Source organism: Eurosta solidaginis, chromosome 3, assembly GCF_040869045.1.
Source record: "Eurosta solidaginis isolate ZX-2024a chromosome 3, ASM4086904v1, whole genome shotgun sequence".
Taxonomy (NCBI): Eukaryota; Metazoa; Arthropoda; class Insecta; order Diptera; family Tephritidae; genus Eurosta; species Eurosta solidaginis.
The window spans coordinates 50373739-50391392 of NC_090321.1; the positions used below are offsets into that span (position 1 = coordinate 50373739).

Here is a 17654-nt window from a genome sequence, read left to right on the forward strand (position 1 = left end):
CTTTGTTAGCAAAAAAAAAGTTAAAATTGAGCTTAATGGATATTTTGTACACACGCGCACACATCACATGACATGTAACCGAAATTCAGCCATATCAACATATACACATACAAACATACTAACCTTGCAAATCTTTGACAACTTTTTCGACAGCTACATGAAAACCATTATCCAATTTATGTTTGATTTGTAAGTGTGTGTCTTTGAGAAATACTTCCATATCATGCACAGTTGACTTGACCATTTCGGGTGTCATCTCAATATTGGTCGCCAGACGACTATTCGCATAAAATATGCAAAAATCACTCAGCCTGCATGCATATGTGATGTTGAGAACAGTGAAAATCGAAAATGTAGGAAAATCCAAAAATTAAAGAAAAAAATCAGTTAAAAAAGTAAATTGAAATATTTTCGCATAACACAACATTTCTCCATTATCGGTTGCTCATACTCACGCCAAAAGCAAAAATGTTATCCAAAGCGTCACCACAGACGCACTTCTACGACAATTTAATGTTTGCTGCAATGATTCATCGGGTATATTGACAGGTGCATTGCGTATAAAATCAGCCTCATCCTGATCGGCACGTCGGCCGCAGCACCAAGCGCAGGTGGAGATGAGTGGTACAAGTGCCAATATGGCAAAGATGCTCATGATGGCTATGAAACCGGATTCGATTTTGATCGCCTGCATCGTGAAGAAAGATAGAGTGTGTACAAAAAATTGCAAATAAATGAATATGTATGGATGGCATGGAAACTCTTGTGAAATTGAAAAGTACTTGTCGGTGACTGTTGGGAATTGTTGTCATTGTGTGATGTTTGGTAAAAAAGGTTACAAATTTTTGCAAGCTATTTTGATGGAGAATGGAAGGCGCGACTATGATGGTTAATATGTTATGAGGATAGAGTTTTTAGTCATGCATATATTTACTACAGAGGTTTGACAAAGTACACTTTGGCTGAACTATTTCGGGATTGGGGTTGGTATGAGTAAATTTATTATAATTTATCAGGTGATTTTTTTTGTACTCACATCCTTTGTAAAATCGATAAGCGTGAGGTTTGAATGCAGAAAATGACGCACTAAATCTAAAATTAAAAGCAAAAACAAAGAAAAAATTGTTATAAACGTACAATAAAAAACATCTCATAATTGCGTAAAAAAGTCCAGACAACACAAAAATTACCTCATTTCACATATCATTATATCGCATCACATTATTACACATCACACGACATAGCATCACACCATCCCATTTGAAATTATAAACAAAAAAATTCCGAAGAATTATAATATATTGAATTATGAAATAAGAAAGATAAACAAAATCATCATTTCAATTGTGTCATATCATAACATCACGAAAAATCAGTCATATCATGATCAATCAGTCATATCACTTTCGGATTGAACAAATTCGAGAGTTTGACATGAGTTCAGTTAGCGGAAAGTAATTTATTTTTATAATTTAACATTTGATTTTTGATATAACACATCATCTCATTGCTAATTCTTTCAATTGTGTGATATGAAATCACAAAGAAGTAATTAACACAAAAGGAAATAAATGTAAGGCGCGATAACCTCCGAAGAGATCTAAGGCCGAGCTTCTTTTCCAATTTGCGTCGTGCTCCTCTTGATTTTCCCTACAAATTGGCCGGATAGGACCTACATGTTTTATGCCGACTCCGAACGGCATCTGCAAGGCAGATAAGTTTTCACTGAGAGCTTTTCATGGCAGAAATACACCCGGAGCGCTTGCCAAACACTGCCGAGGGGCGACCCCGCTTAGAAAAAATTTCTTCTAATTGAAAAACCTTATTTCTAAAATTTTGATGTTACTTTGCCCGGGGTGTGAACCCAGGGCATACGGTGTGGTAGGCGGAACACGCTACCATCACACCACGGCGGCCGCCAAAGTATTAAGAAAGTTCAAAGAAGTAATTATATCATAATTATATCAGTCATATCACTCTTGACTTGAACAAATTTCGTTTGTTATATGTCTGGAGGAATTTTTTTTATTTTTAAAATAACATTACATAATTGCGAAAAAATGTCCAGCCAGCAGAGAAATTCTATCACATCATATATTATAATATCGCATTACATCATGATATTTTCCACGACATAACATCATACCATCCCATTTGCCATCACAAGCAAAGAAATTCAGCATAATATCATATAAAGAGCAACCAGTTAACTCAACATATAAACATCAAGTATTGCATCGCATAATAAAAAGTGATGCAACAAAATCAGTCATACCTTGACTGGATACAACTATCAGCTCATCACGTCACAAAAACATCGCATGACATGAAATTAAATCACAAGAGCCAGTCGTATCATTGATAGATGCAGTTTCCAAACTATAGAATTACATCACCCTATACAATTCTTAAATTTTCAACCCATCGCATTACATCACAAAATAGATCATATAAAATTATATCCTATGAAAACAACTATCGCATCCCGTCATGTTGTCCAAGTGAGCTTCCTCTATCAGGGAAGCTACCACCCAACCTAACCTAACCTAACCTAACTATCGTATCACATCACGTAATGCATCACATGACATTAAATAAACCACAAAAACATGGCACCTCATCACTGCATACAACTATCATAGCATTGCATTACAATAGTCACAATAGTCATATCACAACTGAATATAACAAGAATCGGATGACATTCGATCACATTATGTATCAAATGACATAAAAACCAGCCCCAACATCATTGGATACAACCATCAAATTATCATCACATAATGCATCACATGAGACAAAATGACACCATAAAAACCAGTTATATTATCAATGGATAGCACTCTCAAATTATTATCATATAACATCTATTCACAAAATTATAAAATGAGCCACAAAAACCAATAATAATGTCCATGGATACAACAATGAAACTATAATTGTATCGCATCACATCACATAATGCATCACATGACATAAAATTACACATTTATAAAAACTTATTTTCATCTGGTAAAAGTATCAAAATTTGGGAAAAACTTAAACATATGAGATGAAATCGCACGAAAGAGATTATCTCACAAAAATATTAAATCTTCAAAACACATGTGCGACCTAAATAAAATAAATAAAAACAAGTAAGGAAGGCTAAGTTCGGGTGTAACCGAACATTACATACTCAGCTGAGAGCTTTGGAGAATCACCATGTATGAAAATGAACCTAGGGTGGAATGTGTTTGTATGACATGGGTATCACATGGAAGGTATTAGAGAGTATTTTAGAAGGGAATTGGCCGTATTTCGAGATATCGCCATAAAGGTGGACCAGGGATTACTCTATAATATGTTTGTACGATATGGGTATCAAATTAAAGGTATTAATGAGGGTTTCAAAAGGGAGTAGCCATTAGTAGTATATGTGAAGGCGTTTTCGAGATATCGACCAAAATGTGGATCAGGGTGACCTAAAATCACCATATTTCATCCCTTTTTCGTATTTGGTATATAATTATGGCATTAATTTTTCGAAATTTTCGATATCGAAAAAGTGGGCGTGGTCATAGTCGGATTTTGCCCATTTTTAATACCAATATAAAGTGGGTCGAGATAAATACGTGAACTAAGTTTAGTAAAGATATATCGATTTTTGCTCAAGCTTTAGTGTTAATTGCCGAGCGGAAGGACAGACGGTCGACTGTGTATAAAAACTGGGCGTGGCTACAACCGATTTCGCCTATTTTCACAGAAAACAGTTATCGTCATAGAATCTATGCTCCTACCAAATTTTACAAGGATTGGTAAATTGTTGTTCGACATATGGTATTAAAAGTATTCTAGACAAATTAAATGAAAAAGGGCGGAGCCACGCCCCTTTTGAAATTTTCTTTTATTTTTGTATTTTGTTGTACCATATCAGTACTGGAGTTGAATTTTGACATAATTTACTTATATACTGTAAAGATATTAAATTGTTTGTTACAATTTGACTTAAAAAAAAATTTTTTAAAAAGTGGGCGTGTTCGTCGTCCGGTTTTGCTAATTTTTATTTAGCGCACATATCGTAATAAGAGTAACGTTCCTGCCGAATTTCATCATGACATATTTAACGACTGCCAAATTGTCCAAAACTTTACTAATTTTCTCTTTTGCGTCATAAGGCCAATGCACCTACCAAGTTTCATCGGATTATCCGTCTTTGGTAATGAATTATCGCACTTTTTCTGTTTTTCGAAATTTTCGATATCGAAAAAGTGGGCGTGGTTGTAGTCCGATTTCGTTCATTTTAAATAGCGATCTGAGATGAGCACCCAGGAACCTACATACCAAATTTTATCAAGATACCTCAAAATCTACTCAAGTTATCGTGTTTACGGACGGACGGACAGACGGACGGACGGACATGGCTAAATGAATTTCTTTTTTCGCCCAGATCATTTTGATATATAGAAGTCTATATCTATCTCGATTAGTTTATGCCGTTACGGATTACCGTTATGCGAACAAAGTTAATATACTCTGTGAGCTCTGCTCAGCTGAGTAGAACAAATGATATAAAATCATTTCTGCCAATAATTATCTTATGTGTCTCTGCCAGATGAAGAATTTTCGTCGTCTTTAACACAGACAAATATCTTGCTGAACTTATGATTTTATCGCATCGAATCATAATACATCTTACGACATAATGTCACACTACCCAATTCCTATTACAAACAAAAAATTCGCAAAAGATAAATCAAGCTTATTCACTACGGGCCTATGGTGCCCCGAAATATATCACTTCAATCATATCATGATATCACATCAAATCAAGTCAAAAGATCAGCAGACAAATTTCCATAAAAAATATCACATCGCACTAAAAGTTCAAGCAGTATCAGCAAAATTATAGGGCGTATACCATGCAGATTCCCACAACATCAACTCTATGCAATAATATGTTCCCTTCTAATACATCAATACATCAATACAGCAAAATTATCGGGCTTATACCATGTAGATTCCCAAACATCAACTCTATGCAACAATTTGTTCCCTTCTAATACATCACCTTCTAAAAAGATGTTTTAACAAAAGTAAAAGTACACATCCGAATTGTGATATCGTATATATTATATCTCCTATAAACACATACATATCACATCATTGAATAGCATCAAACAATAAGAATTATACTAATTCTAAACAGAAATGATTGCATTGTTAAATCCATTTGACTCCATAGAGCATCGCAAGATTACATCACATCACTTTCTTCTATCATAGCAGGGTTATTGCTACGTTAATTAAAAAGCCTGAATAAAATAAGAAAACAGACATAATCCCTTTTTATTCATTATACCAACTAATATTCTAAATCATGAAGTAGCAATAAAAAAAAATTATGCATCATATCCGACTAAAATTTATTGAACAAAAAGCTGAAATGACCACGTATGGAGTCTGCGGTTGAGCTAAATCGAGCTAGACAATTTTTGCAAAAGCCATCAAATAAGCAACAACAATTAAACTACAAAACCTCATAGCTACGAATCAACAAATGTGTTACGTACAATTTGTGTTATAGTCAATTGCTCAGTTGGACGCCTGTAAATTAATCAGCCGTTCTATAGTCACGCGCACAGAAACACACATACACATTGAACATATATATGGAGTATTCCATCCCATTTCGACTAATTTTGAACCCGACCCCTTTAGAATTGGCTGAAAGTTTTTCTTCTTTTTCTAGCTTACGAAAGACGTTTTTCAGAATTTTATCATCCAACTCAAAAAAAGTTATGAATTTTTAAAAAAACACCGTTTTTGTTTTCAAAATGCTATAAATTTTTCAAAAATTGACCGTTTGCGATCTTTTTTCTTACATTTTTTTGTTATATAAATAAAATTGATAAAAAAAAAATTTTATTTTTGAAATTTTTTTTTTTCAATTAAATAAAAAAAAATATAAAAAAAAATCGGCCCACTCCGGGATTAGTGGGGATGATTGCAGAATTGATTGAAGTTTTTTATGAGAAAAAAAATGGCGAAATTCGAAAAATCTCGAAAAACTGAAAATTAAAAAAAGAAAACTTAAAACTTTTTTTTCCGAAAAGTACATTTAAAAACAAATTTAAAAAAAAAACGATCCCAAACGGTCAATTTTTGAAAAAGTTATAGCATTTTGAAAACAAAAACGGTGTTTTTTTTAAAAATTCATAACTTTTTTTGAGTTGGATGAAAAAATTTGAAAAAATTCTGAAAAACGTCTTTCGTAAGCTAGAAAAAGAAGAAAAACTTTCAGCCAATTCTAAGGGGTCGGGTTCAAAATTGGTCGAAATGGGATGGAATACCCCATATATATATTATGTTTCATGTTTACCGTCTAACGTACAATGGTCACCCACTAACTACATTACTAACCCAATAGATAACAATGTGATACATAGGCACATATGTATATACATTAGGGTGGGTCGATTTGTATGGACGAAAGTTAACCGATATCGCGCCATCGATTTTTCGATAGGATTTGGGCTCAGGAAAAAAGTTCCACTACGCATACCCAAAAAAAAATTTCGAGGCTGTGAAATTTAATTTTTTTGACTTTTTTTCGACTTTGATTTTTAAGGTTTTTTCCATGACCTACTAAAAAAATTTTCATATATATATATTTTTTTTTTTCAAAAAACTGTTATCGCCAACGTTTTTAGCGAACATTTTCGGGTGAACAGGGTATACATGAAAATTTTGCAATCAAATGAAAATTGTTTTAGGTGATGAAAAAAAACCTTAAAAATCAAAGTCGAAAAAAAGTAAAAAAAATAAAATTTCGCAGGCTCGAAAATTTTTTTGGGTATACGTATTGGAACTTTTTTTCCTGAGCCCAAATCCTATCGAAAAATCGATGGCACGATATCGGTTAATAAATCGACCCAGTCTAATATACATACATGCGTATGTGTAAGGGAAATATACATACATACATACATACCTGGCTATGAAGTGAATTAAGTTTCGCCTAAAATATATTATCCTGGACAGTCAATTGGACATTTTAACGGCATTTTCGTGTCGAATTTCACAATTTAGTGCCGCCAGTTAAGTGCTCTTTAGCGTAGCTGTCATGTAGATGATACCACTACAAAATTTATATGTATGCGTGTATATTTTATTACGTATGATTTTGTGGTAAGTTGGTGCATAAGCAAAATGAGTAAACACGTAAATTGATATAAGGTGCTGGTAGGATGTGCTAATAAAATATTTGTGCTAGTTAAATGTTAAATGCGTATCTAACGGTAAACACGTTTAAACGTAAATGCATATATTTGCTGATCTATTTATAGACAATTGCTATTCTCAGATTAACGTTTGGCAATAAATTTATCTAAGCAGTAATTTCGTTAAAAAGTTATTGGTTATTGTTCTTTATTGATTGTTGGCTTTTATTGCAATAGAAATATGAGTTCATATATACTGTGGCGAATGCTGGCATCACTATGCTGTGAGTAAATAATCACAACAAAAAAACAGCAGCAGCCACACTTATTTACATGTACACACTAAAGCAAGCAGCCACACTTATGTACAAGGCAACGAAAAATATTCCACGCACATAACCAGCAGCTCGACGTGAAGAGTTATCTCCCATACGCACATGTAGTCATCAACTAAGAGCAGAAGTTGTTACTCACACATACACACGCATATAGCTACATAAATAATCAAGTATGCGATATAACTGTTCCGTGTTCGTGAAAAGTCTAGACCTTAGGAGAAATATGCGAACGAGGCAACAGAGAGTATAGAAGCAGCGCAAGCTGAGGAATAAATAATCAATTTGATTTAAACACGCTATTAGTTGTGAAGTAGAATTGTGAAGTACTACTCCCAAACTAGCGCAAATAATCTGGTCACTAATCGGCAATGAACCACAGAAGAACTGATCTCAAAATAATCTGAGTATTTCCGCAAAATATTCCCAAATCAAACCGGTGATCATCCTGAAGTCATACCGAAATAGTACCGAAATGACCCCGAAATCATAAAAAAAAAACGAAATGTGTAGTAACGAAATTATATCCAACTCATCCGAAATTAATCTAAAATTGTACCATTGAAGTCCCTAAAAGATTTCTAAGCAACAGCAAAAAGGTTTTTAAATAATCTCGAAACATAATCTTTCACAAAGTTCTCTAATCAAGTACTCCGGAATCAATAAAATACAAAATAATAACGAAAACCATATCGAAATTATTCCGAAATTCTACCAAAGAAGAATCCATAACGATTTTCAATAATACCGAAATAGTTCCGAAGTGTTTCTAAAACGATCCCAAAATAATCTCGAAATGATCCCGAAATAATTTTCACACACAGGTGTTTAGAACTCGGGCCTTAATAAGGCTTTCATGATATGGGATTTGCAATTTTTAACTTCGGCCAACCCGGTATCCTTACAACTTCATGTCCCCTAAAGCACACTTGGAGAGAGAATTATTGTGGCTTGCTTGAAGTTGGAAGGACTTGAATGGAGAAAGGATTTCTGTCAGCCTTGCGTCTTCCAAGCGATAGTCGCCGCGACTAAAAATATAGTGGATCGGATGCCATTCTGTCCTGTTAGAAAATTTAATATCTACTTGCATAGGCTATTAACACTTAAGATCCTTAGCTCGAAATAAAATGTGCTCTGCTAGTGCCTGAGCTCGAGTGATTTCGAATTATTAGAAGATTAGAATCGTGTGGGTTGCAATGAATTGCTTAAACGGGGGCGAATGTTATGAAGATCTCTTAACCTGAATGCGTGCAACTGAATCGGGGCATGGTGAGCTGCTGAGGATTAGCCTAGCCACCTGTAGACTGCTATTATAGAAGTAGGGCTCGAGTTAGCGAAGGAAACGCTGAGTAGATACTACATTTTTGACCACAAGGAAATCTTTATGGCAGCAAGCGGTCTGTCGACATCTATGCTTCAATGAATACTTATTTAACCAAGATGGCTGTGTTATTGAAGGGTCACTATCCAATGGGAATTTGTGTGGTACATTTTAATATATTCGAAACTCTTCCTGCGTTTTGGAATCTGCGAAGGATCTATCGAGGTTAGGGATCAGACATGATCGATATGATTTCCTAAGTATCTATATGTGACGTCACCGTTATCTCATGAGGTATTCTACAACAGACCTTGATGTAGTTCAAGTGAGTTCAATTAATGGGCTGGGTACGATAAACAGTTATAAAAACAAAGTACTTGTGAGTACCAGATGCTGGCAAATTACTTTACACCACATTACATCGTAATCAAATCTGATAAATAAAAAATAACAAAAAAAATGTTTAAGTTAAACGGTCTTATTGAAAACAATACTTAATTAAGTAATAATAATACTAAAAGCTAGAAAATAATTAGGTAGGTCCTAGGCACTAGTCATCACACTCCTCGCCAATCTAGGGCGTTGACGAGACAATTAAATAAAAGCGTGGGTCTATTGATAGTCAACCGCTCATATCTTTACAAATCAAATTTTCATATATGTGTAAGTAAGACCAACTGAACCTTAATCAGGTTATGCTACGCCTCACGCCTTTAAAAATTTCACGCGCCCAACGCTTTTATTTAATTGTCTTATCAACGCCCTAGATAGATGAGGAGTGTGATGACTAGTACCTAGGACCTACCTAATTATTTTCTAGCTTTTAGTATTATTATTACTAAATTAAGTATTGCTTTCAATAAAACCGTTTAACTAAAATTTTTTTTAAATTATTTTATTTTCAAGTTTTTAGTCTTTATTTAAGTGCCTATTATTTCTCATTCTATTTAGTTTATTTAGTGACTGATTATTACAAGGACTCTTTCCTGACAATTTGTTAAAATCTAACTCCTCAGTACATAATCCTTCCAAAGACTTTACTCGACTCAGCCCCAAGTATGCTTGTTCCTCCTCGAACTCCAAAGTATCTTGATGCCCCTTCTACCGGACTGTATGGAATATTTGTTCCAAATGTGAGCCAAATCGGACCACAAACAAGAGTATTTTTAATATCTTGATCCTTGCACCGCCTGGTGGCAATTTTTTTCATAAGTCGCTTTCTATTCATGTATGATGAATTTCATATCAAAGGCTGAAAAAAACGTACATTTTGAACCCGACCCCCTCAGAATTTGATGAAATTTTGCATGGGGTTACATCTTACCCACCCAAACACAACCTCATTTTTAGAAATTGCATTTTCGAAAAATTGTGGGCGTGGCAAGGTATCGAAATATCCGAAAATATTAGAAAAATGACGATAATAGGTACTTTTAAAGTGTGATTACTACGGAAAGGCTTTACCGATTTCAAAGACCTTCATACCATTAGAAATGCATTTAAATAAGCTTTCAAAAAAATACACTGTAAAAATTTTTAGTACACTAAAAAAAAATTTTTTTTTAAATAAAATTTAAAACTGAAAAAACACTTCAAAGATCAAGCGATTTTGAAAAATAAAATTTTATTTTAGAAAGGTCTATTTAATATATATAACATATCTGAAAACTAAAATGGGGTTTTTGGTTTTGTTTTTAATTTTTTTAAGTAAATGCATCTCTTAGTTACTTTCCCATATTTGGATATCACGCGTAAATTAATTAACCAATTTGAAAAATTTTTATACCCTTAGAAAGGTATTAAAATCACCTTTGAAAACATATACTGTAAAGATTCTATATTACACTGAAAGAAACAAATTTTTTAATTTTTTTCTAATTTTTTTTTTCAAACTGGGAAAAGACTTCAAAGACCAAGCGATTAAAAAAAAAATTTTTTTTAGAAAGGTAGATTTAATATATATAACATATCTGAAAACTAGAAGGGTGTTTTTTTCTTTTTTTTAAATTTATTTAAGTAAATGCATCTCTTGGTTACTTTCTGATATTTTGATATCACGCGTAAACTAATCAACCGATTTCAAAAATTTGTATACCGTTAGAAAGGTATTAAAATCACCTTATATATATTAAATAGACCTTTCTAAAATAAAATTTTATTTTTCAGAATCGCTTGATCTTTGAAGTGTTTTTTCAGTTTTAAATTTTATTAAAAAAAAAATTTTTTTTCAGTGTACTAAAATTTTTTACAGTGTATTTTTTGAAAGCATATTTCAATACCTTTCTAATGGTATGAAGATCTTTGAAATCGGTAAAGCCATTCCGTAGTAATCACACTTTAAAAGTACCTATTATTGTCATTTTTCTAATATTTTCGAATATTTAGATACCTTTCCACGCCCACAATTTTTCGAAAATGCAATTTCTAAAAATGAGGTTGTGTTTGGGTGGGTAAGATGTAACCCCATGCAAAATTTCATCAAATTCTGAGGGGGTCGGGTTCAACGCATATTGGATTTGATATGAAATTCATCGTATGTATTGTGTTCCAAATATGAGCCAAATCGAACCACAAATACGATTTTTTTGAATATCTCTATACTTGCGCCACCTAGCGGCGATTTTTTCATAGGTCGCTTTCTATTCGCGTATGAATTATGTGTTCCAAATATGAGCCAAATCGGACCACAAATACGATTTTTTAATTATTTCAATCCATTCGCCACCTATCGGAGCTTTTTCTTATTATTACATTGTCATCGGGTTCTGAACTATATTCCAAGCTTCAAGTTTGTAGTTTATCGGGAAGTTACTTAAATTTCAATTACAAAATTCTGTTCGCCCGCTTAAGCCAAGCTAAATAAAACCGTTTAAAAAATAGATCTGTGTGTGTATCAATACGTTTACGTGGTTATCCGGCCATATAAAATTCTGAAAAAGAGGGCGGTGCCACGCCCCCTATTAGGAAATATTTGAAATCGCTATATAACCGTATTGTTTGGTTTAGAGGCTCCACATATCCAAAAACTTATGTGGTAGAGGAAGTGGGAGAAAAAGGGAAAGTGGGAGTAAGAGTGAAACTGGAACAGGAGGTAGGAATGAATGAACGTGAAACAATAATTTAAATTCGTTCTCTTACTGTAATTATTTGACGGCGTTTCCAATATTTAGTGCATAGATTCCATATGAGAGGTGGAATGAAAGTGGAATTGAAAGTGCAAGTGGGAGTGAAACAAGAATTGCAATTCGCTATTTATCTATATTTACTTGAAGGGGTATCCAATATATGGTATGTAGATTCTGTAGCTGAGGTAATATCGGTGGAAGACGTAGAAGCAGTGGAAGTGGAAGTGAGAGTTGGAGTGAAACAAAAATCAATATTTGCTATATCACCGTAATTTTTTGGCGGAGGTTACAATATTTGTTATATAGATTCTACATATGAGGTAATTTAGACGCAAGATGTTGAAGAAGGGAATGTGGACGTGAGAGTGGAGGTGGGAATAAGAGTGGGAATGGGAGTGATGTGAAATAAAAATATGAGGTCATATAGGTGAGAGTTAGAAATGGAAGAAAAATCGTAAATTAATAGTCTATGAGATGGGGAGAGAGAGACTTCAATGGGGAAGTTGGTTCCAATTTTCAAATGTAGGAAAACGCTATTTTCGGGGAGGACAACGTTTGCCAGGTACGCTAGTGTTTGTTGCTTGTGGAAAATTTCCGTCGCATCGCATTCACATATATATAAGAAATACGAGATGCGATATGATGCATCGAAAATCAACCTTATGATTATGCCGCGATGTGATATGTTGTCATATGACATCATTACTAATAGATATTTTGTTTTAATTACAAAAATTGTATAAATAAATGTAGACAATTTTCAAACAATTACGAACAACACAACAGTTATATTTAAGTGTTATCGACAACAGGAGTTTTTCGAACGTGCTGATGCATAAAATTTCTCACTAAGTCACTCACCTATAATCACAAACATACACACAACATATCTTTACCAAAGTCTGGTAGATTTATTATTATATGACAAAAAGCAAACACGTAAATATCCCAAATGCTTCACGCGTTTTCTCATGCTGTAAAAAAATATACTCTTTTTTTTTGTTAAAATTTCACACATACACACAAATACGCCAACAAAATAACACCCACATACTTACCTAGTGGCAATTCTGCTGGTGTGATAAGTGATAAAAATTCACTGACATAGGTGAAAGCAACCGGACCAGGCGTGATATCCATACCCGGTATGCTATATGTAAAATATGTTGATGCTGCTGGTGTTGTTGTTGTTGTTATTGCTGTTACGGATGGCAGTGTTAAGTTACTGTGCATGTTATTGTTAAAGTTATGAAGATCCATGTTGCTGGTGGCAGACAAGCTGCGTTGGGCAACTACAACGAAGGCAGACAATTTGTATGGCAAGAATTTACGTATAGAGTAGTACACTTAGCCTTTGTTGTTGCGCTACGTTTCGTGTTAAATTGTTTAAGTTAAGTTTTACATAAAAAAAAGGACGTACACATTTTTTTCACTTGCTTGTTACTATTTAATATAAAAATACACATTTCTACAAATATTTTTAAGATTTTCATATATATTATGTTTTTTTAATATTTTTTTTAATACACTCTTTCTTTTTCAACATCACGACATCACAACATCACATTGGTTATGAGCATCCTTTGCAGTTTTCTTGCTACCGACGCGTACATATTTTTTTGTTCTTTTTTCTCTTTTTTATAAAAATTTATTTATATGTATGCAACGTTGTGGCGTGAGTGTCTCTTAAGTGCTTGTATGATGATCTGTATGGCAAAAATTGTAAAGTAAATTGAATTTGACTGGACACGTTGTGTATAAAGTAAATATTAAGTGTTGCAGACGTATAAAGTTCGTATGATAAATTGCTTGTAAGTGGGGAAAAGTGAATACATAAGTTTGACTTGAACGTGAATGTGTTTATGGTGAGCTTTTATGAATAACATATGGGAAGAAAGATGTCATATGAAGTCGTTGATTGAGTATTATAATAAAAGAGAATATATATAGAATATAAAGTGCACATAATTTGATATGATTATATTTGATGAACGGTTGCCTGTTGTTTTTGTAATATCCCTACTTTTGAAACGACAAAACAAGTTGTGTTGGATATGCTGCTAGACAATTGAATTAATAATATTTATTATTATAAATAAGGTGGAAATACGAAATTAGAGTTACACGAATATTTGAAATGCTTTCCCACTGAGAAAAATTTCTGTATTTAAAGATGGTTCCGCTCTTATTACACAAAAATACTATAAATAAGACAAATGAGTTGTCACTGAGAAGCTTTTCAGGGCAGAAATACACTCGAAGTGTTTGCGGATTCTCTGCCGAAGGGCGAGCTCGCTTAGAAAAACTTGCATCTTATTGAAAAAACCTTTTTTCTTTGCTTTATTTTGGCTTTGTTCCAGGAAATTCGATGTGGTAAGCGGAGCATTCTACCACAACGGCAGCTACATATTATTGTAATTTGTTTTCCCTAAGCAAATTAGGGGGCTTAGAATGTACCCGCGGCAGGTATGCTTGTCGTAAGAGGCGACTAGAATACCAAATCTATTAAATTGGTTGTGGGGAGGGATTAGTTTGCGTTCAAACAGACAGGCGGACATGGCTAAATCAACTTAGCTCGTCATTCTAATCATTTCAGGATACTTATTGATGGGTCTATTTCTTCTATTTTAAGGACTTACAATTTTGAGATTCGTAAGATAATTTTAATTTTTTTATCTTAGTTACGATAGATTCATATCTCGATATCTATACGATTTGCATCCCCTATAATGGCATTAATAAAGTACAGAGTTAAAAAGACCCTAATCGTGAAATAAAGGTAACTAAATGTACCTTATCAAATTTCGTGTCCCTACTCGGGTACCATCTTCTAAGAGACACGCATGTGCTCCCGATATTTAATTCTACGATCTCGTTGTTGTTGTCTTGTGTTAACACTGCTTCGCCCCATTCAATAGGCATGATCACTCACAAATTGTCATCAAAGCCCTCTAAAGGGAGTCCAAGGAAACTGGCAGTTTCAATAGGGGCAAACCATAGGGAGATTGCTGTTAGAGGCGTAGGTTCCACATTACAATTGAAAAGATGGTTGTGGTCATGGGGGATATGGCATGCAGGATATACATTACGTATGTCGGGGTTGATTCTGGATAAGTAAGAGTTTAACCTGTTACAGTAACAAGAAAGAAGTTGGACCAGGGTGACTCGTGTCTCCCTTGGTAGTGTGCTTTCTTCCTATGCAAGAGTAGGATATTATGTATAGAAACGGTCGCGTTGTAAGCGGTTGCACATGATCCATTAAGTAGAGAAGACGTCGACAAAACCGCGGCACTTCAAATTTTCTAAGGTTATGTGCAAAGCCTACGATATTAGACTTACAAAGCGAGTAATATCTCTGAAGAGAGAATTCCTCAGCCTTACGATGGACATACTAACTGGACACTGCCTTCTGGCGTCACATGCCTATAACTAAGACCTCGTCAGTAACAGCAGGTGTAGGAAGTGCGAGGTGCACGAAAAAATGTTTGAGCACGTTCTGTGTTCGTGTCCTGCGTTCGCGAGGTCAAGGTTCCAGATATAAGGGGAAGCAGAATTGCCAGATCTCGAGGCAGCAATAAAGCCAGGGTCTAAAAAATGTCTAGTGTTTGCACAGATGACGGAGTTATTCTTTAACATAAGTCCTGATTGGGGTTCTACCGTTTGGTCGTAAAATGAATTCTGGTAACACTATGGATACATTCAGTCTATGTGAGATTTTTATTGACAGGCCAGTTCCACCTAGCCTAAACTCGTAATTTTTTTAGCATTACAAAAGGAAAAAATGGGTTAGATTGTGTACGAGGACAAGACGAAGTATGTGACGTCAAATTTGAAGCTTTAAAAGACTTCGTCTACCTGGGTGGTGCATTTGATTCTAAAATTGAAAAATGTAAATCCTTCACAAATATTTTTTATTTCAAGAAGTCTTTCAAGGTTGTCCAGATTTAAAAGCAGCGCAAACAACTTACCATAGAAGCGACTATGCTTAAGTCATAACAAAAAATTCTATTCCGTGCTTAATTTGCTTTCAAAAAACCATTTATAATTTGTTGCAACCATTTTCACGTTCTAGTGCACTTTGCTTTTACTTTTGTCATCCTTGAAATTTGCCTTGAATTATTTGTTTTTGCTTATTTTGTCGACTAATGTATATATTATATTGTTTTCGGCGTCTACTGCAACTACTTTTACTTTCAAACAATACAATTTGCAATTTTCGTTTGGCTACTGAAGTGGAAACCGCATTTTCCTGAAGCAAAGATTTTGACTATGCGACTCTTTTTTTTTATTTTCGTCTATTGAATGGCAGAAAAAGTCACTTTCATTTATCCACAAAACAGAAATATTTTAGTAAATCTGATTTTATTTATGTATACGGCTTATGTAGTACATAAGTACATACATATGCACATGTGTGCTGTAAAAGTTTCAAGCAGAGCTATTTACCGTTATCTTAGATATTTTTCTCTATAGCGTTTCTCAAAGACTGTATTGAAGCTTCACACTATGGGTCAGTTTGAAGAAAATAGTCTTAAATTCAAATATGTTAGCAGCTCATAAAGATAATGCGGTAGCTTAAAAATTGTTTTCAATGGAATATAAATTAAGAAACTTTTTGTTTGGAAACTTTTGAAAAATCTTTCAGTGTTCTTTTAGCATTCTTTTTATATGTATATACATCTACATTTGCGGTTAAAAAAACGCTTATCATCACTAAAATAATGTTTAGGAGACTCATGTAGCGGCAGTGGTTAAATAACTAGCTACAGGACGGGTTGTACCGAATAGCGGAGATACGCACCTCTCCCTCATAATGTATAAACTATAGCTGAATCGGTTGCGGTGAATAGTGGGCACACACCACTTGTAGAGGTAAAACATAGACACGCATTTAAGTTGCATCGTATAATGCGTATTGAAATTTAGAAATACTAATTTTCTGCGCAGCAATTTCAGAAGCGTAGATAAAGTTATGCACTTGGCAGTCAGTCCATATAAAGTTTAAGTGCATATGTATATAGAAAAAAAACACAGCTAATATAAAAATGAGTCACTGAATGTGTTGCTAAGCAATATTCCTTGAAATACGAGAACAGTTCTTACGAAGAAAAAAGTGAACGCCGGATATGGACCAGGGGCCGACCTATTCTAAATTAAATAGTGTATGATGCTTGAAATTTGGTATATGGCTACCATGACTAGCTCGTTATTTAAGACACTCTTCTTTTCTAGAACTGGACCAGTAACCGACCTCTTACAAAAAATCTGAAATTGTAGACACAAGAAAAATTTCGAAACTCGTTTTTACTACTTAAATTTAACTTCACGAAATTTATAAAAAAAAATTTGTGTTTAAATTGAACTGCATTAAGGTATGTTTTAAAATCTTGAAATGTTAAAAAATGTTGAAAGAAACAAATTTTTCCAAACAAATTTTTTAGTTTCTGTATTTCAGAAAAGTTTTAGAAAATAAATTTTCCAAAGAGTTTTTGAAAACTGATTTTGAAAAAAGTTTTAGGAAAGCAAAATTTTCAGAAAATTAAAGTTTCAACATTTTTTTTTGCTTTCTCGATACAAGCTTTTTAAAATATTAGGAAAAAATAATTTTAATACTTTTTGACTCATTTCTAAATTATTTTTCGAAAGCTCTGTCTTATTAAAGTTTTTCGAA

At 33.8% G+C, this 17654-nt stretch overlaps 1 protein-coding gene across 3 annotated transcripts in view; it reads right to left on the reverse strand.

Annotated features, from left to right (window-relative positions):
• Positions 1 to 17654, reverse strand: part of prom (prominin) — a 79870-nt gene that overhangs the window by 48863 nt on the left and 13353 nt on the right. For all 3 annotated transcript variants that reach the window (XM_067771667.1, XM_067771668.1, XM_067771666.1), the window contains exons 3-6: positions 13042 to 13689; positions 1037 to 1092; positions 456 to 688; positions 124 to 311 (exon numbers count right to left, since the gene is read on the reverse strand). In XM_067771667.1, coding sequence (XP_067627768.1) covers positions 124 to 311; positions 456 to 688; positions 1037 to 1092; positions 13042 to 13243 — 679 coding nt within the window. In that variant the 5' untranslated portion in view covers positions 13244 to 13689. The remainder of the gene's footprint in view (positions 1 to 123; positions 312 to 455; positions 689 to 1036; positions 1093 to 13041; positions 13690 to 17654) is intronic.